Source organism: Corvus brachyrhynchos, unplaced genomic scaffold (assembly GCF_000691975.1).
Source record: "Corvus brachyrhynchos isolate BGI_N302 unplaced genomic scaffold, ASM69197v1 scaffold633, whole genome shotgun sequence".
NCBI classification, from domain to species: domain Eukaryota; kingdom Metazoa; phylum Chordata; class Aves; order Passeriformes; family Corvidae; genus Corvus; species Corvus brachyrhynchos.
The window spans coordinates 2,067,701-2,093,223 of NW_008237435.1; the positions used below are offsets into that span (position 1 = coordinate 2,067,701).

General features: G+C 38.5%; 1 protein-coding gene across 7 annotated transcripts in view; it reads left to right on the forward strand.

The window, feature by feature from the left end:
• Nucleotides 1–225: 225 nt before the first annotated feature.
• Nucleotides 226–25,523, forward strand: part of EYA1 (EYA transcriptional coactivator and phosphatase 1) — a 150,673-nt gene continuing 125,375 nt past the window's right edge. For 4 of the 7 annotated variants that reach the window (XM_017731226.1, XM_017731228.1, XM_017731227.1 and 1 more), the window contains exon 1: nucleotides 226–347. In XM_017731226.1, coding sequence (XP_017586715.1) covers nucleotides 315–347 — 33 coding nt within the window. In that variant the 5' untranslated portion in view covers nucleotides 226–314. The remainder of the gene's footprint in view (nucleotides 348–25,523) is intronic. The other 3 variants (XM_008631382.2, XM_008631376.2, XM_008631377.2) reach the window with 1 other exon arrangement.

A 25,523-nucleotide genomic window follows, 5' to 3' on the forward strand; every position in this document is an offset into this window, starting at 1 on the left:
CCTTTTATTCTGCATACAGTGAGCACAACGGGACTCTCGCTGCCTGCTTTTGGCTTGTGGGGATTTGCAATAAACAGCTCAGATACGTGTTTATTTTCAAGACTGATTCAATTCTTCAAAGACAACTGCTCCCAACTTGTGAATACTTGTTAGTTACTGGAAAGTTGCAGAAGTGAAGATCAGCTCCTAGTTTCATGCCAACAAATTAATCCGACGATGTGGTATTGTCTTTTCCACAGGTGTGTGTGTACTGGGACTGTCTGAACCTCCCTGTAAGTAATAGCCCATATATAATTTGGAAGGAGAAATCTTCAATGGAAGACCCCGAGGGAATAAATGGGAAGTCTGTAAGTAAACAACTTGTCAGCCCTGAGAAAAAAGTTGCAGTTTTTAAAGTAGCAATTATTTTTGTGGCAACCAAGCGAGTGAAAGTCTTAGAGAGCTACATGCACTTTTAGTGATTGGAAGAAGCAGTGAGTGATGAAATTAATTGAGAGATGGAGGCTTATGCTAATGCTACAGAAAATTAAGTATAGCTTTAAAAATATTTGTCTTCAGTGATTCATATTTAAAAAATGACAGTTGTTGCTTTCTCTGAGAAATATTTGGCCTGCTGCATTTATGTTGTTAATATTTTTGTCTGCTAGAGAGTTTTCATCCCATTATTTGAAGTTATTTCTCTTTGCCTGTGTGAATATATGCAAATACTGCTTCTGGGAGAGACGAGTGCAACAGTGGCAAAAAATGTAGTACGTTATTGTTTCTTGTAAATGTCTGCTTACAGAGTCACAATAGTAAGAAATTTTGCAAATTATCAGGTACAATTAAGAATGTTTCATGCATGGTCATATGATTAGTTGTGTGTTTTGGATTTGTTACTTTAGTTTGTGACATCATTCTTGGCACTCAGTGAAATTTGAAATGCTACATATATGTTTTTATTCTGAATTGTTTAACAGAAACTGTGCATATTGAAATTGCCTTATTTTTCCAGTTGTAAAATAAGTCCAAAAACTATTATTTAGTAAATTTAATTAGATTTATTTCCTGCATTTTTTCTGATGTGTTTATTTTCTACATTTGACAGTACTCTCTGTATTATCTCTCACTATTCCCTTTGTATTCTATGTTCCTGTATCCAGTTTCCCTGATGCTTCCATTAGGTTTTCATGTAGCAACAGAGTAGGAAAAGCCAAGCCCCTTAACAATAAGCCTGTTGTGTTGTGTGTTTTTGTTACACTTCATGTGTAGTGTAATTTTTGCTGTCTGAAGCAATATGGCTTTGATTATTTTCCAATGTTCATTTGTTCCACAGTCTTGTCTCTATGTGTACATTTGGGGATTTATCCATCGCTGGTACCACCACGTGTGGACAGGACCAGTTAACTCTTAGGGAAGTGAGTGGCCATGGTTACCAACAGGCACTAAACAGGGATGGTCCTGTTTGCAGTTGCAGTGCCAGAGCTTTCAGCACCACCCAAGCTCCTCGTTCTGTTTGGAGTCAGGCTTTCCTCCATGCATGAAAAGCCTTTCCCTGATGCTGTCAAGATTTTCTGTGGCTTCCATTGCAATACTTCCCCTCTGTGTGCCCGGCATAGCCTGGGCTTCGTGTGCTGTGGAGGGTTTGGGCTGGGTAATTGTATGCTGAATCTGTATGTAATGACAAATGTAACTGTCACTTAACATAACAGGAGTGTTAAGGGAAATATTTGTTCATGGTTTGGCACCACCAGCACTCCTGTTGGGGTTATTCATTCCATTCCTTCTTTTCACCACTTAGTCCAGAGAGCCTGTAAAACACTTTGTCTGCTCAGAGTTTCCCTTCACATTACCCAAGTGGGTGGTAGTTGTTCATGCTATCAGGATTATCAAAATCTAAACCAGTAACTGCTGAATAGACCCACTGCACTGACCAGCACTCAGGCTTCTGTAAACGAGGACTGAAACTCCCAAAGGTACATAGCACAGGTCAGGGTGTAACTCTTCTGATTGCAGTGTCATTGGAGAGTTTAAAATTGGGGTGTTAAACCCTGGAATCAGATCCTTCAATTAGGTCTCACTAGAAGTCATTCATAACTGGACAGGCTGCTGTGTTTGCAACAGCCAGTTGACCAACAGGGAGATTTCCTAAAAGCAGTAGTCAGAAGGCAAAATAGTCTCAGTGAAAATAAAAATGACGGCATGAACAGTGTTTGTGTTTATTTTGCTCTGTGTGTGTGCGTAGAAAGAGAGAGAGAGTGAGGGATAGATTAGCACTCTGTAATTAGAAACCAGAAACCAAAACCTGTTTGGGATTTAAGATCTCAAGCACATGTAGTGATTTCAAAAACCTGGTGCTGGTCCATAGGAAAAGGGGGAAACTTCCCTACAAATACCAGTTGAAAGGTAATTTAATTTTGCAACTGGACAATGCAAACTGTGTGGTGGAAGCAATTTCAGGTACATGTGGATAAGGGAGGAGCTTTATCAACAAGTGAGAAATGAAGCTGGATAATGTTTTAGGGAGAGATGGACAACAGAGAAAGTACCAAGAGAAGGACAAAGTAAAGGAAAATGAAAAAACGTTATCAGAGAACAGTATGAGAGAGTAGATGAGTACTTTGCCACTGTCTTTGGCCAAGATTTCTCTTTAGAGGAAGAGGATGATGTTGCAGGTAGGAATACAGCCTGTCAGTGTTGCCATGTACAGAGGATGCTGTAATAAGCCCAGTAAACTCACTTTTGCACTTCTGTTACACTTCTGTTACACTTCTGTTACACTCTTTTTTCGAGAGAGTATTGTAGCCATTTCCTAACCAAAAAGTGGTTCTAATGGTACTGTCACTTGCTTGGTTCGCAGTTTGTAGGAAACGAATTTCAACCCTGGGCTTGCAAACTTGAACTTTACGTCTACCCCTGCCTTGCCTTTAATAGGTGCTTGAGAAAGAAGCACAACATAAGCTAGACTCTGTCTAGCTGAGGCCAGCTAGACAGAGGATATCAGTGTATTATCCTATCTGAAAATTTCACTGAAGTTCTGTTTCTTTCTTTCCATGTCCAAAAAAGACTTTGAAGCTTGCTTGCTAATGGTACATGCATCTATCAAAGATGGTTCACTCATGTTTTATCAAGCTAAAACAAATGGTTGAGGTTTTTTAATTCGTATTTTCTTCACCATCCTGAGGGGGCTTTTCTGCCTGCTAGTCATTTGCAGCAAGTCCCACTGCTCAAATATACTTGAGAAATAAAAAAATAACCTCTTGTTTTAATTATTTTTGAGATGAAAATGTCATTTTGGATGTTACAGAAATTCTGATTGTAAGGAGACTGGGAATGGGTAACAGTACATCTTATACCAAATTGATTTCAAAAAATTATGCAAAATTATCATGGCTTATATTTGTGGTAGGCCAAATCTACCAGTTCCAAACTTGGCATTGGCATGAATCCATTGCCCTAGAAACCATCTAGAAGCCCTAAAACCATGACAAACACTGATAAGATTCAACTTGATAACCCAGGTGGTTAGAGGTACCCTGATGATGACTTCTAAAAAAACCCTTAAAACGGGCAGTGTAGAGGTCAGCAGGTACTTTATTTCATTTGATTTGCCTGTGATTTTTTTTTAAGAAATGCATGAGGTTTATTTATTTGCAAAACTCAGCACAAGAAAATTTTCACCACTAAGTATTGGCATGTTTTCAGCAATTACTATGCCCTCTGGGGATATTTTGGAGGGCGTTTCTTCCATAACTCTCTCTCTGGTAGCGATATTAAGTTATTATATAGCATAAAATAATTTTCATTCCTACCCTGTCCAGGATCATAATTGAAAATTCTCATTGCAAAATTGTGCACCAAGAAGTATTTTCAGCATGGAGTATTTTTGATGATGGAGTTTGCCCATCTGGAAAACAGAGCGAAGACTCTGAGGCCCTCAGCAGTCAAGTTAGATCCAAACAGTGTGTGCCCAATGAGCCAAAAAAGGAGGTGCTCTTGGTCCACTCCAGCAGTTAATCTTCTCTGATTCCCCCCACAGCCCCCAAACCTCAGCTTTCAGTCAGTGCTCTGGGCAGCCTGGCTGCATATTTCCAACTTCTTTCTCCTCCCTGCTGCTCTCTGGACACTTCTCTCCTGCGAAGGCCGTGCCACGTACCAGAGAGTGGCACTTTGCACCGAAAATTCACCTCATACCTCTGCTAGTGGAAAGACACAGAGCAAGTAGTTGGTTTCAGCAAGAAAGGGGGAGGGGAAAATAAAAGCCCAAACCAAAAACATCCAGCACCTGGCTGCAGCAAAATAATGAATTTTGCAGCAAACATGCGAGATTCTGTGGAATCTTGGAAAAATGCCAGACTCCACGACCACAGAAATGCTGAGTCCATGGGGCCCAGAGAGAGATGGCTGGGGCAGTTCACATCTCTCTGTCTTTGTTTCAAGCTCCTTGCAGTCTTACTGAGGCATCAGATTACACTCTCTTCACATTTTCAAGGTTATCTTCACTACCAGAAGGGCTAGAAAGTTCATTTTGTTTCAAGGCGAGCCAGGATCCGGCAGCACAACTCTCAAGCGGTTTCAGAGGCCACTGCCACGGTGGTGGCATGGCTGTGCCTGAGGGCATGGCTGGTGACAGCCGGACGTGACCTCCAGATTTGAACAGCATCATCAATGACATGTTTGTCGTGCTCACTCACATTACCTGTTTGTCACATTAGGGAACAAAGTCTATGAGGAAGAAGGGTGAAAATATAAGTATTTTACCTTTGGTTGAAAACTTACAGCATTGTCACTGTGAAAGTCATGCATGTGCTGCCTAGTTTTTCTCAAAGACTGGCACAGCACTGTTCTCCCTTCTTCGTTCCCCTCCTGTTTTGAAGAAATGTGTGACACACTTCCTTTTTGGAAAGCTCTGCAAGGCAATAACCAACAAGCGCCCTGCAATTGCAATCTGTAACTGAGCCTATAAAATGTAATCGCCTGCACCCTTCCCACTCCCCTTCCCCTCTCTATCTGCAATTGGTAGAATATTGGAAACATAAGCCACAAAACCCACTTATTACGCTCAGTAAGTGTCAAAAAGAATGAACAGCCGGAACTAGCTGATGTATTTAAGTTCCCCAAATTGAAATGAGCTGCTGCTAGGCCGTCTATAGCAGCTGCTCAATCAGTAACTATTGATAGAATTTTTTTCTTTCAAAACATTTTAGTGAAAATACTCCTGAAAGTTGTAAGCTGTTTGTGGACAGTTTGAAAACATTGTTCACTAGAAGCTCTTCATTCATCTGGGTTTGCAGTAACACCACGGAGGAATTCTTGTCACTTAAAATGTACTTTTCCTAATTGGTGGCAGAAATCCTACAGTGCCATAGGCAGCGGTGCTTGCAGCACTGACAGAGGTACTGCTACCCACAGCTTGTAGTGCTGGGCAAATTCCTCAGGGTCACAGAGGCCTTGTAGGGGTTTCATTGGGGTCCGTCACCAGATACCACCACTTATCTTGGTTACAAATCCTTGTTTCCTTTAGAGGGGTGGAGCATTTGCTTTGTTATGGCATGAGGCATTTTTAGATGACTTGTAAAAGTGGGTATATAAGGAATACACAGTCCATCTGACTTTTTCCACCCACTGTGTGCAACTGTTCAGCGTGGAGTCTCTTTTTGGAAGTCTTGATGAAGTGTAGCTTAGTCCTTAACAGTAAAAAGCAAACTGCCAGTGAAGTTTATTTTCTTTTTTACTAGGTTTTCTGGACCATTGTTCCGCTCAAGGAGCCATGTTTGTTAGTTTTGGCTCTCTGACTTCTCTTCCTTAAGGATAAACTCTCCTTAGGCAGTTGTACAACTGTGCACTAAAAGACTGCATAGCAGTTTATTCACAGCCCAAGCTCCAGCGGAATTCAACTGTGTGACTTCCTGGCTTAAGCAGGGGTGCATCCGTAATGTAAATACCTAATTGATTCTGTGGAAAACCAGGAGGTTTTTTGTTTGTTCTTGTAAAAGATTCCTGCGGGAAGCTTAACTTTAAAGTTGGCATCCAGCCTTCTCTGCTGTGACTCGGATACTGATCTGATTTTGTGCTTTCATGGACATTTTTATATTCGAAAATTTTTAATTCAACATTAGCTTTGCTTACAAGCTACAGAGCAGAATAAAATCTCATTACAAACATTGTAGTATTAGATTTTATCACCATTTATTTCTTCTCGTCTGCCCAGGGATTTCTACATGTTCGGTAGAACTAATTTGCAGTCAGACACTGAGGTCTTCTAGAAGGCCAGCAGGCTCCACAAACTAATTTATCCAAATAACCAATCCCTCATAGGCCAACCATAGAAGGACACCAAAATGGCCTAAGCAGGCAAAGCCCCCTTTTGAAGTCTGGAATGTTTTGACTGACTTGAAACAGGCGGCAGGAATGAAGGGATAATTTTCAGTGACCCATGGGACTTTTTTGCCATTTTCAAATATTAGGTAAAACAAAGAGAAATTGCTTGTTCTAATTTAGAAAGACTTAGCAATCCGGAAGGTAACCAGACTCAGAATTGAGTACTAAGGTATAGAGCTGAAGTTTACTTAATGCACTGAAGGTTTGCATCTGGGTATATGGTATTTACACACCCACACATACACAGGCTGCTTTACTTATACATGCACATACTTAAACTGTTTTTTGAATTTCACTTCTATTAAAAAAATTCAGTACAAAGTATATTTATGCAATATTAAATGAACTACCTGAAATGCTGTTTTTAAGTAGATACTGTTTTTCTCAAAACAATAATTTCTAATTGTAAGGATGTGTTTCTGTTGCTGCTTCAAAAGCTGGGATAGTCACTCAGATGCCAAGACTTTCATGGCATACCTGTTTTCTTCCATCCCCTGTCCTGGCGCCATTTGAGTAAATGTGGAAATTAATAAAATTTTAAGTGGGTTTTCTAGTCTAAAGTACTCTTGCAGTATTTTGATGCATACATAAACCCACAATTTTCTATGAATACTTCTAGGGAGAAAGAGAGAATGTGAATATTTAGAAATAAAATTAAAACTTTACAGATCAGGTATTTCATGTTCAGCTGCTTGAATGTGTATCTTAAAGATAGTGTGGAGCAATCCCATGGATTTCAGCAGCTTTTTTAGAGACATGCTCTTGTAAATTTTGTCTCAAGTTTACCGTGCATATTTATGTGATAGGTTGAAGCCTGTATTTAGCAATACTAATGACACAGACCAACTCCAGCACTCAGCTTCATCTCCATGACGTTGACTCACAGGTAAGTTGGAGCTTCCCAGCAGAAGAAATGTTGTCTGTAAGAAGGATCAGTAAACCAGAAGTGAAGATGCTCTACCTGTGCTTAATAGAACTATGTTTCCCTAAAACAGTATTTTGATGAGGATTTTGGTCACCAGCTCACCCTTTTCCTTCTGACATCTTTGCACAGAGCATTGCCGTGCAGCTCACGTGTGTCCTGATAACTATATGGATAGCAATGTCAGGAGATGGGAGGTTCAGGTTGGCACTTAAATATTTTTGGTACTGGGTTGGGCTGTAGCTATCACTGGTATCGCTCCTATGTACACAACGAACTCCTAGTTTTAGTTTATTTTACATGGGATATTGAAATATAAGTTCCTCCCAGTTTCAGATTTCTCTGAAATATTCATTCTTACCTTGTTCTATGGTAATAGAAAATACAGTAGAATGACAAATAAATCCTGTTTAAGTACAGTTTTCAGTCCTGTATATACTGACCTCAGATTAGTGGAAACATGATGTTTAAATTAATGTTATTTTGGTGTGAGTGTATATATGTGTGTCTGTGTGTGTCTGTGTGCATGGAATGTATTAGATTAAATTAAGTTATGTTCCAGCTTTTACTTGAGGAATATAATTTTGTTAGTAGTTAATAATGTTAATGCCATGATTTTCTCATATTATGTTTACATATATGGCTACAGTAAAATCAAATTATATTTGCTGGGGGTAAGATTAGTCAGTCAAGGAGCTGTTTACAACAGGAAAAATTAAAATTCAGACTTGGTAGGAAAGAGATTCTTCTCTGTTTCGGTCTGCCTTGCTGTAGCTGTACTGTCTAGACTGTCCTGGAAGTCACAGACTCAGTGGTCTCGTGGTCCGTGCACAGCACAGCAGCAGAGCCTGGCAGTGAGTAGAAAGCTTCATAGGGCTTTCTCATCAATCACATAGAATTTGTCATTTCAACATTTTTGGCATTCAAAGCCTTATATTCTGCCACCACCATTCACATAGAGTGGACTTTCCATTGTACTGACAATGCACCTCTACAACTGTGCAGTGCAGCAGATGGGAGAAAATTTCTTCCCAGCTCCTATGGAGACCAGCTCCTACCCCAAAGCGCATTATAATTTACGGAGCTGTAAATGCTGTTAATGGTCATGAGTCAATGAATGAAATTGCTTGATGATAAAAAAAAAGTTTTTATCATTTTTCTCATTCTATTTTAAAAGAAGCAAGTAGGAGAGTAAGTAATTTCAGACACACTTTCATACTTTCCTTATGCTGCGGAGTAATTTTAAAATATAATCTAAGTGTTGCATTTGGGCAAAATGAATGGGAATTGCAAGAGTGAGAGCTTTTAGAGTGAGCACTGCTTGGGTGCTTGTAGATTCAGGCATTTTGTCTTGCTGAATGTGTGTTTAGTAGTGTAGATATTTTTAGAAAGTAAGCATGATCTATTTTTTATTTTATTTTTATTCTTAATAATTGGACATATTTTTCATGTTTGACCACCCTTTTAGTCCTGTAAATAATTTAAAAGATCTAAAAGTATCTCAGTATTCAGAATCAACTAGTTAAATGCTTATATGCCTGGCTTTCACCTTCAGTTATATGTACATGAAGAAAGAATCTAAATTTAGGTTCCACTGTTCCTCTTCTATTTTTCTACTCTAGTTCAAAGCATTAGTTTTTGGGGAACAAGCAAGGTGTATTTAGTGGTAGGCTGATGGGTGCCTCAGATCTTTGTCCTTTGCAACAATTCTTTGAAGAGGAACAAGGTGCAAGATCTATGTTATGTTTTTCTCTGTTTTTTGCAAGGCATTGTAAAAGCTAAGTGGCACACCAAGCAGGTTTATATAGTGCAGACACTGCACAAATCCTCTGCTCAGTCCCTGTAAGGGCTGTATGCTGCCATTATGCTTTCTATAAACAGAAGACAAGTGCACTGCCAAATCCTTGCAGTGCTGGACATCAGCTCTTTCTGTCCTTAGCTTGTCTTGTTTGTTGATGCTCAAAGACTGTCTTATTTGCCAGTATTGCATCCGCTTTTGATCATCAGGAGCAAAGGGTATCTTGCACTTCTTGGTAGCTTGGAATCTCCATCTTTGCAATTTCATCTCCATCTGCAGAGTTTTAATGAAATAATTACCTCTGATGAGTGTAATTAATTCGAAAGTATTTTGGTCTGACTAGTGAGACTTAAAGAAAAAAACTACTCAGAAGCAAACACCTTCAGGGCTAGACAGAAAAACAAGAGCCTCATATGACAGCTGAAGAACCTCAGAGTGGGACTAGCAGAGAAGAGCAAGAGGTAAGTGCGTGCCACCAGCTTGGGATAGACAACATAACCTAGCCTGGTGTTCTGTGTCTAACAGGGACTGGCAGCAGACAGTTAATGAGAGTAGGAAAAAGAGAGCAAATCCTGCTTTTGAGAGGATGGAAGATACATCCAAAACATTGTGTTTAATGCTGTCATTCATAAACTTGCTTTTGGACATGTGTGTGCTTTGATTCTCTGTAGTGATGGGTTCCACAAGTTAATTATGCCTTTTCAAAGAAAGTGGTTTTGGTTTTTTATGCTTGCTGCGTAATAACTTCAGCAAAACCATGGGGTTGTTAGGTTTTCCTGACATGAGAAATAATGACATGTCAATCTCTGTTCACTTCCTGCAGTCTCTTTCCTGATTTGGTAAAATTCTGTTGTTTTTGTGACACAAAGGTGTCTCTTCCAAGTTGTTTTTTCCTGAGGCTGCTGCTGAGCTTTGTGTGAGAGACTCAAAACGTGAGCACTCTGGCTTTATGATGTTTTCTGTTTTACTCTGTGTTTCCTTCCTAATAATTTTAAATGCAACATCCACCCTTTTGACTTCCATTGGCCACTGAGGCACTGTTTTCAGAAAATTATTGGCAACAACTGCAAGATCTCTTCCTTGGGAACAGTAGATAATTTAGCACTTATCCTTGTCCATTCTCAGTTTGAGTTGTCTTTTATTTTGCATTTATCAACACAGAATTTCACCAGCTTTTGTCATGTGTAGTCACCATGAAAGCAGTTTTCTGTAGGCAGTTTTACTTTGAGCTGACCTGAATCATTTAGCAAGTTTATAACCTTGCTGTTTGTCATCTTTTCCAGGGTATTTATGTTTAATGGAGCAGGTCATTTTGGAATTCCACTAGTAACATTGTGAAAACTGCCCACTTACTCTGTTCCATCCTTTAAATAGTAATTCATGACAGACCTTTTATTTTACTATATGACAAATAGTTTAAGAGCTTTTGGCTTGTGAGAGCTTTTTAGAAACCTAAATATACTACATTAACCAAATCATCCTTACCCAAATAATTGTTAACTCCTTACAGAAACGCAAGTAATCTTGAAGTTATGACTTCTCTTTACAAAGCCATGCTTTCTCTTCCCCATTACATCATATTCCCATGTGCCTACCAGTTCTCTTGTTTATTATAGCAGCTGATTTGATCATGCTTCCATTGTTTTAGAGCTCTCCAGTGAACTCTGGAATCTGGCTGTTTTGTGTCTCTTCATTTTGTTAATCTTTCCCAAAGCTTCTGCTGATACTTTGTTTCAGAGCTGTGAAGGTCTTCTCTTCTTGTATAGTGAGCATCATGCAAATAATTTATTTAGCTATTTCTGCAATGGTCTTGTATTGACTGAATTTTCCTTTGTTACCATGGCTGAATTTTGGCTTTTTGCATGTTTTTTCATTAAGTGTTTATATTAATCTGAGACAATAACAATGGTTCTTCGGGGTTGGGGTATTTTTTGGCCTGTGTTTTCCTGGGTTTGCATTTGAATCTATGGAACATGAGCACTTTTCCAGTTTCAGGTATTTAACTGTAGTGTGTGGCACTCAGCTTGTGTAATGTCTCTGACGGACATTCAGAACCTTTCTCACTGAATCTATTCAGTTTTTTAAAAATGGCTTTGAAGCTGAAACAGTTTATGAATTTGTGTTGAAATAGTTTTCACCAAAAAGCCACAGAAACTGGGGGCACTGGCATCAGTCGCAAATCAGGAAGATGTGATTCCACCCCTTCTTCACTCTGTTCTCTGGTGATGGTGCTTTGGGCTGTCTGCCCATGACAGACAGCTTGGGTTGGAGCAGAGAGCTGAATGAACACGTCGCCCTTGTGATCAAGTGTTCTACCCACTTGGCTACAGGTGAGCAACTTCTTCCAGACAAACAAGAGGGATGGTGCTTTCCTGGAGGAGAAGTTTGAATTCTAACCCTAATCAGGCAGAAGTGTGATTTAATCTCCCTTTTGCATTCTTTGGCATGTAAAATGGTCAGGGTTCTAGGAAACACCTGCCCCAGCCACCTGCCCCCTCTTTCTGTTGTCATCCAATCTTTTTGTTAAAAGCTCTGTTTCCAAAACTTTCTTCTTCCCTTGCTAGTAAAATTTCTGGATAGTTCTGGATCTGGAGAGATTTATGGTCTGACTCAAAAGGGCTAGACAGGTTTTGAGAGAGTGGGGACATAACCTTCCAGCAAAACTTGCATCATGGCAGTATATATTGCTTTCTTTTTGGAACCAAGAAAAGATAAGGCTGGGAAACATTCAATTATTTATGTCATATTATTTTAAGGTTAATTAGTAGTTTTGTGAGTTTCAAAAAATATATAACATATCCTTTATTTCTAGAGGTAGATCAAAGACCCATTCTGGCAGGTGGCACAGAGAGAGGAAAGAGAAAAGCAAGCTGTCACTTAAATTACATGCAACATATGATGGAAGAGTAAATTTTAGAGTTGTAAGCCCATCTGTTCTAAAAGCAAATTCTGAGTTGAATTACTTATTTTTTTAAATATTCTATTTTTTTAAATGAAAAATGAATTTATTCAATACCCTTAATAAGTAAGTCAGTGACTATTTTTTCTTGTCTTTTAGTTGAACAGATGCACTATTTGAAGATTGGCTCTTATACAGAGCTTTGTTCCTGTTGTTAAAGATCAGTAAGCAGTCAGATCTATTGACTCTCAGGCCTCAGGTAGTTTAGCACCCCTGGTTTCAGTGGGCACTTGCAGCCAGTGCCTGCTGCAATGTTGCTGGATAAATCTTAGAGCTTGGGACTGAAAAGACAGTCTGCATCATCACTCTGACGCACTGTGGCTAAACCCTGAGTAAGTCAGTTGGAGTGCAAAGTGTATGGTTCTTCTCTTACCTTGTGCTCTTTTCTTTCTCCACTTTATTCCTCCTCTTTCCCATCTCTGTTGCCTTCTGTTCAAGAAAAGCGTGTCCTAATTAACACGTGTGATTCCTCTAGCATGTGAGTTGTGGATCCTCAGCTGGCAAAGGTGCTAAAACCTAAGCCTTACGCTGTCTGGACTAGCATCGTTTGGTAGATCTGAGAACAACTGATAAGATCATGAGCCCAACTTGGTCAACATATTACAATTAAAGGTATGCAGGAGACAGAAGCTGTTTTTACTTTAATTATACCTCCTTCTGCTTTTGGGGGTTTTTTTCTTCAATTACAAAAAACTGGGTACCAGCAAAACAGCAGCTCCAAATATCTTTTCTGTTTCTTCCTAGGCTTCTTCCACGGAAGATTTAATCCAATGACTGTTAGATTATAATGACATGACAGATTTTTTCCCCTTGTTGACCTCCCCATGAAATGTTTTGTCATGTAAGTGGGAAGAGAGCAAGAAGTGTTAGCAGAAAGCAAGCAGTTGTAATACCTTGAAATCTTGAAAGCATTAATTGCTTTTCTTTATTAAAGATTTAGACACTCTGCGGGTGGATCATTATGATGGTGGGTTGTGATGAATCCTCTGTACTTGAAATGCCAAATGCATTGACTGCTTGTTATTGTGTAGTGAGAAGGGTTATGCTAGCACCTTTGACTCCCTGGGCCTTTTAGGGCATGTTCATTCTCCTGTGTGTTACAGCTGTCACCTGCATGTTATGGCATTCAGTGTATTGTGCAGGAGGAGATTGTGGTGAGCAAAGGTGAGGAGGAAGGAGGGAACTGCACTGTGTAGTGTAATCCATGAGTGGGTAATAAAATGCTGCGGAAGATAACTCTGAATGGGAAGTAAGGCAAGTAAGTTTGGGAAAAAAAGAAGGACAAGTCATTTGCTCCTTCCTTTTACCTCCGGCTGAAAGAACTCTTCCACCTACCTGCCTGTTCCAGCCTTTGGCTTCTCATCTTTGTTTTCGTATTTTACTGGCGTAGAACAGTCCTTTAGTTCAGTTGACCACGGATCATAGCAGCACATGCCTGAAAAGTTATTTGTGCCTCTGAGCTCTCAAGTCTTTTATAAACTGCCATGAAAATAAAAATGGATGTTAAATATTTTTCCAGCATGACTTTGAGAGTTACCTGTTATGTACTTCTGCTGATGAGTGTTTTGACTATTTGCTTACTTCACACTAATGCCAGATTTACACTGATGCTGTTTAGGTCATCCTGAGTCCTTTCCTTAAGCACTGCTACACCTTTGGCTTTACTCCCATTGACTGTCAGCTTGTGCTAATAATAGACTGTGGATCTCAGCTGTTTTTGCCAAAAAGCCAGTGCTCTTTTGGGGACTTTTTTTTTGCCTGCACTCATCTTATTCAACCACTGATGTTTTGTGCCACTCTAGTTTCTCATTGTCAATGGCTAAGTAGGAAAACATTATTCGCTGCAAAGTGTTCACAGGGCGTTCAGCATTAGAGACAGCTGCTAGAAATAGAAGTCCTGTCCTTCTTGGTTTTGCTGAGCAGTTGTGGATAGTTTGTGTCAAATGAACTCAGTGGGAGATTTTATGTTGTTGTTACTGCTGTTACTTAGAGAGGATTGCAAACTCTTGCCACATTTTTTATTGCACACAGCATTTACTGTCATGGAGTTCTTGTCTTAGTATTTTTTCTTTTTACAGGGTTGCTTGGTGAATGTTTCATGCCTAAGTATCTTTAATGCCAAATCCTTGTGAGATACTAGTTTAGAGGGCATTATTATTCTGCCTGTAAGCCTTGCACCCTGCTGAGAAATTGCAAGAGTTACATTTATAAGTCAAAGAGGATTGTCAGAAACAAGTAGTGCTGACAAACCCAATGTGTTTTGTGCTTTAACATTTGTTTTCTGTGAGTAATTTGTAGGTATAAAAGTAACATTTGAGTAAATTTAGTGATAGGAAGTGTTACACAGGACCTGTGTAGGCCTGCCAAGAAAAATAAACATGAATGTGATGAAGTGTGTGACGGTGGTGTTAGCAGAGCTGTAGAGGCTCTTGGAGGGACGCTAAACAAGCATCATTGGGATCATAAAAGAGCTGACCATGTGGAGTGTAGGAGCTGGGCTTCTGAAACAGAGATTCTCTTAATCCACCACAACCTTTCGTTTTACTGTTCATAAAGGAGTTTTAAAACTGTTTTTTTTATCAGTTCTGAATCTGTCAAGATTGGAGGACTAGATTAACTGGCTGTAACGTCTGATGTGTTTCATCCAAGATCTTGGTGTTACCCCATTGTGCCCAAACTGTCACTAGAGGTTTCATGATTGCTCTGCTGACACTTTTTAAACATCTAAGACTTCAGTAAGGAGGAAATTAAATTTCTCTGCTTTGACATCTCCTCGTGTAATTGGATGTAGTGTTGTGGTAGTAAGGAGGGTTTTGTCATTAAGACACCGATCTGACTTTGGGAAATATGAATCCTCTCCATGGCTGTCCTGCAAACCACTTGTATGACTGCAATGCCATGTAGTTTGTCATTGTCTATTGTTTGTCTGCCAGATGGGACAGTAACATTTTCCCTCTCATCATATTAGTCTAAATAATTTGAGCTAGTTGTAGTAAGCTTCTGTTATGTACAGAGGTTGTGCTAAGCACTGTCTTATCGTCCTGAGTATTGAATTTATCCTTTTGAAAGTAAAGTGAGAGTGCCAGGCATGAAAAATGAACTACTCTAAGCTTCTGCTTTCAGTAATCAAAATGATGAAGCTCAAAATATTCCTATGAACATCTCTGTGTAAGTGCTCACAGCAAATATATTCCAGTGGGCAAATCCAAAACACACAGAGACTGACCCATATGTTTTTGAAGTGATAAAGGTCTGAAGTCTAGATTTGAACACTGTGTTATCTGTCACCGTGGAGGGTAAGGGAGTTGTGTGTGCAGAGCTAAAGTCGTGAATTTGATCCAGAACTTTCTTCTATATTCTGTAAATGCAGTAATTTCTCTTAAGGCATATTATTCTGTATGACTTCTTCCACTTTGTGAGTGCACACACATTTTTATCATGACTGTTATATCCAGTTTATGAAAAATGGTATGCTTTGAAGCTATTTAAATTCTAGAGCAATTATTTTCTATAGCAGACTTTGACATTTTAAAATGCTAAGCACATGTTTAAATGGCACAGTTCAATACTTTCACATTTATTTGTTCTCATCTTGTCAGACTATAGTGTGGTAATATCTTTCGATAACCCAAATTATAGAATATATTTAGTAGTTTTTTAGTATATTGAGTAGTTTAATTAATTAATGCAAAGTGGTACTGAGAGGCAAATGAAGAAAATTACAGGATAAATAGAGCAAATTTTAAACTTGTTCTTTAGCTGTTTTTAAAATAGGACAAAGTTAGTAGTCTTACTTTTAGTCATCTGCTGTTGCTACGGTGTACAAATGATATTACATGAACAGAGGGCTACGTGATCCAATTTTAATAGTAGCAAGAATCTATTATCTTGTAACTTGATGATTTTTTAAACTATGCAAATTTTAGAACCATTATTTTTAAATTATAAATATAAAGGTAGTTGCCACATGTATTTATCCTATTTAATTTATATTTAACTGTGGTTGCTCTATTAATCTTTGTTTCGAACATTAAATGCCTTCCTCATGGCAGCTGTCCATTCACTTGTACCATGACTACTGGCATGGTAAGTTCAAAGTGGAATGTCTTGGAGAATGCAGATAATATATTTAGTTCCTGTCACCAGACAGCACAAGGCACCAGTGCGTCTCGTTCTCAGAAGAGAAAGCCAGATACTTTCTCTGCAATGTTCCCCTTCAGTTAATATCATCTGGGGGGTTTTTTTAGCAAAAAGTGGTAATCAACTCTATCAGCATGGGTTTTTTTTTTTTCTGTAATCTTTGGTGTTATGAACACCTGGAAGAAAGTTGTAAACAAAATAATTTTAAAACCAGTGTCAGAGAGAATATGTAGGAGATTATATGGGTTTTTTTTTTCCAATGCTTTAATATGTCTGTGACAAAAAATAAACTGGGACTGGAGTAGATGCAAGAGAACTCTGGATTTGAATGATCAGAAGCAAGCCATTTAAAAACAAATTACAGAAGCTTATAGAAGAGAAAACTTTCCCAAGAGCATACTGAAAGGCTTAATCCATATTTCTAGAAAATTGCAGCTGTCAGCTTTCTTTTATTACCCTAGCAAAATGCTGTGTCAGGTGTTACAAAGAAGTTTGGCCACGCATTTAGAAAATTAATAGCTTCCTTAATCAGGTGTGTTAAATAGAAACATGTCTGGTTGCACAGCCAATTGTCATATTTTGATGTTCCTACTGAAGGTTATTTCTTTTACTGTATAATTTATGTTCAATAATTAAGCTATGAGGAAAGACTCATCTTCATGCATGTAAAAAACATTTATAGGATTAGACCAATGATTGCTATGCCAGTCTTGCTGCATATAGTGTCAGGTGCTTCTGAGAGTGTGCTAGTCAATCATGGGGGATTCCAGTGTGGAACAATAAAGAACTGCAAATTTCCCACAAGGAGAAAATTGTTATTGACAAATTCATATGTATCCCAAATAAACTGTGTTCAGTTTGTCTGAAGAAGAAATTGACAGCCAGTAGAAGTGTCTAACACTGATGCTCTGAGTTTCAGTAAGTTCCACTTTGTCCTAATAGGCTTTCTGTCTTTCCAGTGCTTTCATCCAGCGATAGATTACTGCTTGCATTAACAGCTTAAACCTCAGGTTTTATGAGTTTTATGTTTTCTTCAATCCATGTTATGATTAGCATATTGAAAACTGCACTACTCTAATGGTGAATTCTTTTCTTCTTGTGTGTAATTTCCCATGTTGAGCCTGGTGTTTGTTGTCTCTTACCCTGTCACTGCACACCTCCAACAAGAATCAGGCTTCATCTTCTCCTTGTCTTCCTACAAGGAAGATGTAAAGAGCAGTAAGATTTCCTAATAGCCTTCTCTTCTTCAGGCTGATGAAAACCAGTTCCCTCAGCCCATCCTCATATGGAATGTTCCCCCTAATATTGATAGACTCCTGTCAGGCTCTTTCCAGTGTCTTATACTGGGGAGGCCAAAACTAGACATAGTAATTTAGATGCAGTCTCTTGAGTGCCAAATAGAAGGGGGGAAAAGGTTCTGTGATTTGCTGCTTGCGCTCTTGCTAATATGGCCCCATATTCTTTGGCTTTCTTCACTTCTCATAGCTCATGTTCAAATGCTCTCTCATCCTTTTCTGTAAATCTGCACCCAATCAGCTCCCAGCCTGAACTGTTCCATGGGGATATTCTGTCCTGGCACAGGACTGGGCATTTCCCTTTGTTGAATTCCACGAGTTTTCTACAGATCCATATCCCTAGCCTATCAACATCCCTCTGATGAACTGCAGCCCTTCCCGACCAGTCTGGGAGGGCAGGGCTGCAAACTTTGCAGTCTACAAACTAGTTGAAAGTACACACTCTCCCTGTTTGTTTGTAAAGGTACTAAACAGTATGGGCTGTATTATCAATGCCTGATAAGATGACATTGGCAACTGCCTCCCAGAGGGCCTTTGCATTGCTGATCACAAACCTTCAAGCCCAAGGTTCAGCCAGTTCTTCACCTCCCTTATCTTCTATGTATTTGTCTGAAAGGATACTGTGGGAGGCTTGCAGCCTCTTGTTGACAGAGGCAGTCATTTCATCTTAAAGCAATCAGGTCAGTTAAGCATAAATTGTCCTTGTTAAATCTGTGCTGGCTATTCCTTATTATCTTCTTGTCCATCATGTGCCTGGAAATGGCTTCTGGAAGGATTTGTTCCATAATCTTCCTGGAGACTGAGGCTGGGCTGGCTGGCCTGTATTTTCCCAGAGTCTTCTTGTTCTTCTTGACGATGATATGGCATTGCTTTTTTACAGTCTCCAGGAGTCTCCTCTAATCATTGTGGCCTCTCAAAGATGCTCAGTGTTGCTGCTTTTCTACCTTTGTCCTTACACACTCATGCCATATCTCCATACTCCTTATGAGTAGACTGTCCCTGCCTCCACCCTCTATGTTCTTCATTTTTTTGGTTAAGCTGAATCAAGAGTGTCTTTTTCATCCATGCTGGCCTTCTGCCTTTCCTCCTCAGATTCCTACATGTTGGAAAGGACAATGCTGTGGGGAGGCTGTTGTTGAGGGTGAACCAACTTTCCTGGGCCCCTCTACTCCCATGGGGTCCTGCCAGCAGATCCCACCTGCTCTTCTGAATGATCAGATGTGGATAGATGAAGGAGTAGGGCTGTGGTGTGTTTCTGATCTCGTTCATCACTGTGCAGTACCTATTGCTAGCTCTGCCAAACCTGCACTGCATTCACACCAGGATGCTCCCTGTGGCAGCCTCCTCCCTGCCCTGCTAATGGATTTGAGACATACTGCTTTCTCCCAAGATGAGAACAATTTTTCAAGGCCACTCTTATCCATAAGCTTCAAAGGAAATAGCTTTAAATAAGCCGGCATTTGCCTAGTAATTGACAGTAATTAACAGTGGCTGCCCATTTAAGCAAAAAAGAAATCAAACAGTAAAACATGAGTGCAGATTGTGAATGTAAACCATGGCTGGTTAGGTTAGAAAATTGATCTAAGTGTAGTCTTTTCCTTTTTTTCTCCCCTTTACAGAAGAATGCAAAGTAATTACTGTATTTTGAATGACTATTGTTCCTGTGTAATGCTTATGGCATAAACACAGCCCTTGAGTTCTGAGAGCATGATAGAATTTTATCAATTCCTGAGGGAAGTTCTCCCTTTTGAATGACCGGCAATTTTCTGTCAGTTTATCTAATTGATTATGTTTATGCCTGTACAGTGTACATGACAGAAAACTGCTTTTGTGGCAACTTCTAAAAGCTGAAACTAGGCTACAAAATTTGATAATCGCAAAAACTATTTAATGTAGCTAAACGCCAGGGCCCAAATATTTTCCCATTATGTAATGTACAAAACAAGTTCAATACCCACAACATTGAAACAATGCTTTTCCCTACTTCCTGGGATGCTTCCAGTTCCCTGCCTTTTATCTTGAGGATTTTTATAAGTACTCCATTTGTTGCCCTTGTCTGCAGTGAAAAACAATTATCACTGAATTAATATATTTACTATTACAGTGACAAAAAGCAGTAACTCTTTGGTAGCTGTCAGTGGACTTACCCTTGCTCACATGGCGAGATAAGTTATGATGAAGAGTACAATACTGAGTTCATGACTGAGACATGAAGAAGCTGAATGTTGCAAAGACTGAGTTACATAGATACAGGTGATAAAATGTTTGCAGTTTCTCTGCCTTTTCCACCTTATCCAGTTTATGCTGCTGAATGCTAAAAGTAACATAGTTGATTCTGAAATTGTTAAGGAGACTTCAAGAGCAACTACCAAAAACTAGTTTAAATCCTATAGTCCCTTCTAATTTGCAGTCAAGTTTCTGGCAAGTAAACTGCTGCCCTGTTGACCTTAAGCCTGGGGATATCCTTAACACAAAATGCTACTTGTGTTAAATTATGAAATCTTAGTTTTATAGAGTAGCTTGCGTTATGTAGGGATTAAACTGGGTCCATCACAGATACTTCCTTTAAGGTCTTATATTTGCTGAACCTAGATGTAAGGTTTCAAAACAACTTTATTTTCTAAAATACGCAAAACTAGTAACGATAATAATAGTAGTAGGCCTGAAGTTTCATCTGTTCTCAATCCCCTAGGGGTAAGAATTAGATTTAATGGTTTCTGGAATGCCTGTGGTAGTTGAAACTCCATCAAGCGACTCAAAGACCATAATAAATGAGCGGGTTTGAAAAGACTACTTAAGATACAAAAGGGTGTTACTGACAGCTTTTTTGAAATAATATTATGCCAAAAACTTTTTTGCATCCCTTAGTGTTCAGTTTCTCATTAATAAGATTTATACAAGTATTCACAAAGGGGAAAATGAGGCACGTAGTTGAATATTAATGTAGTTGTTTTCAGCTGTGATGAAGCTGTAGTTCACCAGTATCTTTGATGAAGTGGTTGATTTTAACTTTTTAGTTCCAGTGACTTGCCTTTTTCTGTAGAACACACCTGAGTAAAACATATCTTTTGGTATATACATATATAATTGTGTTATATAAATACATATATTTATATTAACATATATATATTTCAGGTAAACTGGGAAGATGTTTAGAAAACTTCTCAGTAGTACTGTAAGTATAACTATCATCAGTAGAGAATGGATCTCAAGTTTACATAAAAGAAAAATTAACTATTAAAGCAAATTGTGTTCTAAAAGATAATTGAATTTTTCAAATATGTATCCTGAATCCCTTGCTTTAATTTCTTCTGTATCATCTTTTAATCTCAGCAGAAGCAAAGTGTTGCAGTCACAAAAACCTTGAAGTTAGTACATTGCATCACCCAGAAGGAGACTTGTAAAAGGGACTTTTATACTTAACTTTTCTGGGTATCTGATTGAAAAAAAATTATTGAGGAAACTGTGCCAGTGCCAGGACTCATTTTTAAGGTAGCTGACATTTCTGAACCCCAGCCAAGGTGAAGATTAGGCAGATTGTTTGTCATGCTGTTTGATTTAGCTTGATTTTTGATTGTGAGCTTTCAAGTTATGCAGGGAAGATCTCCAGTATGAACCAAGTGTAAGTGAAAAATTTCAGTGTTGCTATAATTAATCCTATGAGCAAACAGTGCTTTTGCAGACCTGTTTCTGTATTTATGACCTATTATTAGTTTGTCATAATTCAAACAACATACATGTAGTTCAGTGTGGTGTCTGGGGCTCTAATCACAGGCTATGTATTCCAAGGTGAATGAAGCACATAATTAGTTTTAATGATTGGAACCTAATGCAAATATCAGAGACAAACTACGAGTGTGTTGAAATCAGCAAGAGGATTACCATTGATTTCAGAGGGACCAGCCCCCAATTTTTTTGCAAGTGTCATTTTTGCTTACTTGAGATAGTTCCATAGCCCAAATTCCTCCCTTTATATGTACGACAGTTTTTACCAGTTGATAATTAGTTTGTAGTCGATTAGTCTATTAGTCTGTTGTGCATTTCAAAGACCATTATTTTGAATTCTGTCAGACTGAAAGTAGACCTTTGGTGAAATTTTTGGAGCTCAGTTTTCAGTAGCTGTCTCCTGCGTGGATTTCCTCTTATCTAAAATCTGACTGAGGTTATGAGGCAGGCTTTCCATTTACGGGGAAGGATCTCTCTTCTGCTTAGGCTTCTCTGTCCCCTAGCACTGTAGAAGCTGCCCTCTGTCTATCAGATTCAAATGTTACCAAGCAAAGAATGACAAACTCCTGGCCTGCATGACGGTAAAATTACTTGGTGGTTTTTCTTTTTTGCTGTGGAATTGAAAAAAAAGTCAAAATGAAAAAAAAAGTAAGTTTTAACATATAACCTTTTACATAGTAACCTTTCTCTCATGATAGATATGTCAAAGTAAACCTTTAAGCATCATCCTGTGTTGAAAATACGACTTTGGGTAAAAGAAATTAGATATCAAGTAGCATTCCGTGGGATCTTTTTAAAATTCAGATCACATGTATGTTAAAAGGAAATTTCAGATCTTTTACACAGTCTAGTTATAAAATTGATAACTTGGATAACATACCTTGGGAAAGCAACTTCAAATTATTTAAGATCTCAGAAGAAGTAAGATGGAGAGAGTAGAGAAGGAAAGTGTAACCTGCACTGCATGACTTTTGCGTCCTACATGTTTTGGTGGGAACTTGTGTAGTACTTCTGTGGGTACCACAGCAGGCCCTGGAAGTGAATTACTCATGTAATAGCCATCATTAATAGTAAGAAAGAAATTTCTTGATGTCTACTCACTGTAAAGTGATTAATAGCAAGACTACTCACAATTAAAAAAAAAAATAAAATGAAGAACAGGTCCTGGCCAACACAAAAATGATGCAGAACCATAAAAATTTTGATATATTTTAATATTTATTTCCCTTTTTGTTATACTAAACAGACCAACAGACTTCTAAAATTCATCTGCAACTGTAAGTCTTAGAGAGTTAAAACTGATTGCACCTTATCCAGATGTTTGTGGGCCATATTCTCACTTGCAAGGTTCAGTGTTTCATTATGTACATCCCTGAAAATTAATGTACAACATGATTGATTTTATTTGGTAGGATTTGCTATTCCTTTATAAACACTCTGTGTGTATGTAGATAAGAATGCAATGCCTAGGGGATTTAGATGAATGTGCCTGGAAGACAGTTTTAACCATCCTCTTTCAAATGAACCAGAGGGGACAGGCTGACTGTCTTGAGGAACAGAAAATGTTTCTATGTCTAGTCAAGACATAGAAATTTAGAGGGATCAGTGACCTAATTAAAGAACATGAATTCTTCTAGTGTTGACGCCTAAAGTTCAAATGTTCTTTTTATACAGGAAACTCACCCGCCTGGCTGCTACACAAATATTAAAACAACTCTGTGTGAGACCAGGTTTTTTGAGCATCTGGTCTGCAGCACCATGAGACAGTAGCTAAATCTTTGCTATGCAAGACCTCCTTGTCAATCTTGAGCCTAAACATAGTAACCAGTGTAATAGGATGTTTATTAGGGGAAACAAATAATTCATGTCTTGAGATAAGCTCCTAACAGAGTCCACATTCCTCTTGCAAGTTGCTCTAAAATGACTACTGTATTTTCTTCCTAACTATATTCCTTGCAGGAAGAGACTCGGCATGCCTGCTAAAGTCATTTGTAGCCTTGTCTTCCATATAAATGAATGTCAAGGTTGAATAAGATAACTAATGAGTTGGACGACTTCATACTTGAACACCAGAAGAGATGTAGCTCCAAGTTTCCTTCCTCTAATCCTTGGTGGCTTGCTCTTATTCTCATAACTTTTTCTCCCAACAAACTTCTCACTGTGTGTTTCTGGAAAAAAATACCTTATCTAGGGCTTATTCAAATCACATCTACATCATTACCACATTCACCTTGGGACAAAAGCTCTTGCAAGACAGGAGTAAAATATGGAAACAGGAGTTTCCAACTGTTCTAAATCTTTACATTTTTATAACTAAATATTTAAGTGTCTGAAATCTAACTAATAAATTGAAAGCCTTCAAAATCACAACCAGAAGGTATGCTGTACCTTATAGCACATGTTTTAAAAAGGAAATGACTGAATAAATTAAAACATGGGAAGACAATCTGAGTTACATAATAGCTATATGTATTAAGTCATTCAGGAGAAGTTGCAGCTGAACTAACACTCCGTAAAAATGAACTCTCTGTGGTAGACTCTTCACTCACTGAACTTATTTAAAATGTAACAGAGATGAGAGAATGGTTGTACAAAATGGAAAATTGCTGCCATGGAAGAGATATGTTCAGATTTATTCCTTCCAAAGGAGAAGATGATGATTCAGTTACATACAAGGGAGAAGCAATTAACTGTATCTTTCAGTTTGAATCTGATGCTTATTTGAAATTACATTTAACCCCTAACCAATTCTGTCCCTCTTATCTAAATGCTCATCTATAAAAGGAAGAAAGCATGATCTATTCATAGAGAAGACATTGTGGATGTAATTAGAAATTGTTTATGGTCTGCATAAATGCCAGGTCTAAATGCTTTCCCCATAAATGCTCATTTAAGCATCCCATTGATCATTTTTTTTTCTCAAAATGTTTAATCATTTTTTCACTTCAAGTACATGACATAACTACAGCCGAGCTAAAATTAAAGGCTTAATAGCCTAATACGCAGTCCCTTACTGGGGCCCCCTTACAGACCAACCAGCCTTATGAATTCAGATCTTACTGTTTTATCTAAATTAGGAGCCAATGAGCTGGAACACATAATTTAATTTTATGATGCACTGAAAATATTTCAGTAAGTAGTCATACCAGACTGCTACAACACTCAATCTCGAAAGGGCATTTTACAGGTTGTCTGTATAATAGGTTTTAAAGGACAAAAGTTATCTCTTATCAGAAAATGTTGAAACATTTTTCATCTGGCAGAAGGGTACCTTTATTGTTTTTTAAATAACTTAGGTTGAAAAATACTTTGCCATGTATCAGGGCAGAACACTCCAATTAGTGCATGGAGAATGAGCTCTTTTCCTTTCTTCTCTTCCTTTTTTTAAAAAGGATACTTGTCAGAGCTACCTTCTAGTAATCTTCCTTTTGTCGCTGCTACATAAATGTTAGCTTTTATTTTGTCAGAGAAAGAAACATAAACGATTTATCCAATTCCCTATATTCATATGCTAAAAGCATTAGTATTTCATTGTTGCACTAGAATTTACAAATTCAAGGGATTGTCCACACCTGCATCCTGGAAAAATGAGTTGCCTTACCAAGATGGATGCAATTGGTAATTCTATAATGTATAAAACTTTTGCTACAAAAATTACTTTAACTGATTCTACTTATTTAGAAGAAATGCACAGAAAACAGTAATATTAATTGGAAGGAACTGACTGCATTTCTTGTCTTGCTTTCTAATCAGTAATTTAAATAAAATCAGAGATATTTCGCTGAGATTTCAGGGAAGAGCTTTACTGTGTGAGATGGCTTTAGTGGTTGCCCCGTGTCTTCCTGGCTGTATGCTGCAGCTGGGGCAATGTCAGTGAAGGAAGAGAGCACAAATTCAGTGTGTTCTGTATTTCCTAATGTCTTTGGGGGAGCAACCAAGTTGAATCCATTGCAGTTAGGCTCCTGAGAGCGTAGAATTGGCTGAACTGTGAATACTTAAGTTCATTTCATTCAACAGCGCTCCAAATTTTAAATCAGACGTGGACAGACTTCTTCACTGTGGGAGCCCCATCCTAAAATCCCTGGAGATAAAAAGCTGCCCGGGCTCCATTGCATGCTTGGAAGAATCAAAGAGAGAAGGAGTGTGATTTCCCAGTAAGAACTGAAAGAAGAGTCCCTGTGCTCATAGGGTTGACTTGCCTAGCTTCTGAGTCCCAAAGTAGCTGAGGGATGTCACCTTGAGCAAGCTGAACTCTGCTGGCAATATGGGTTATGTGGCAGCCCAACTAAAACCTTGCTGCTTGCCTTTCTATTTAGCTTGACT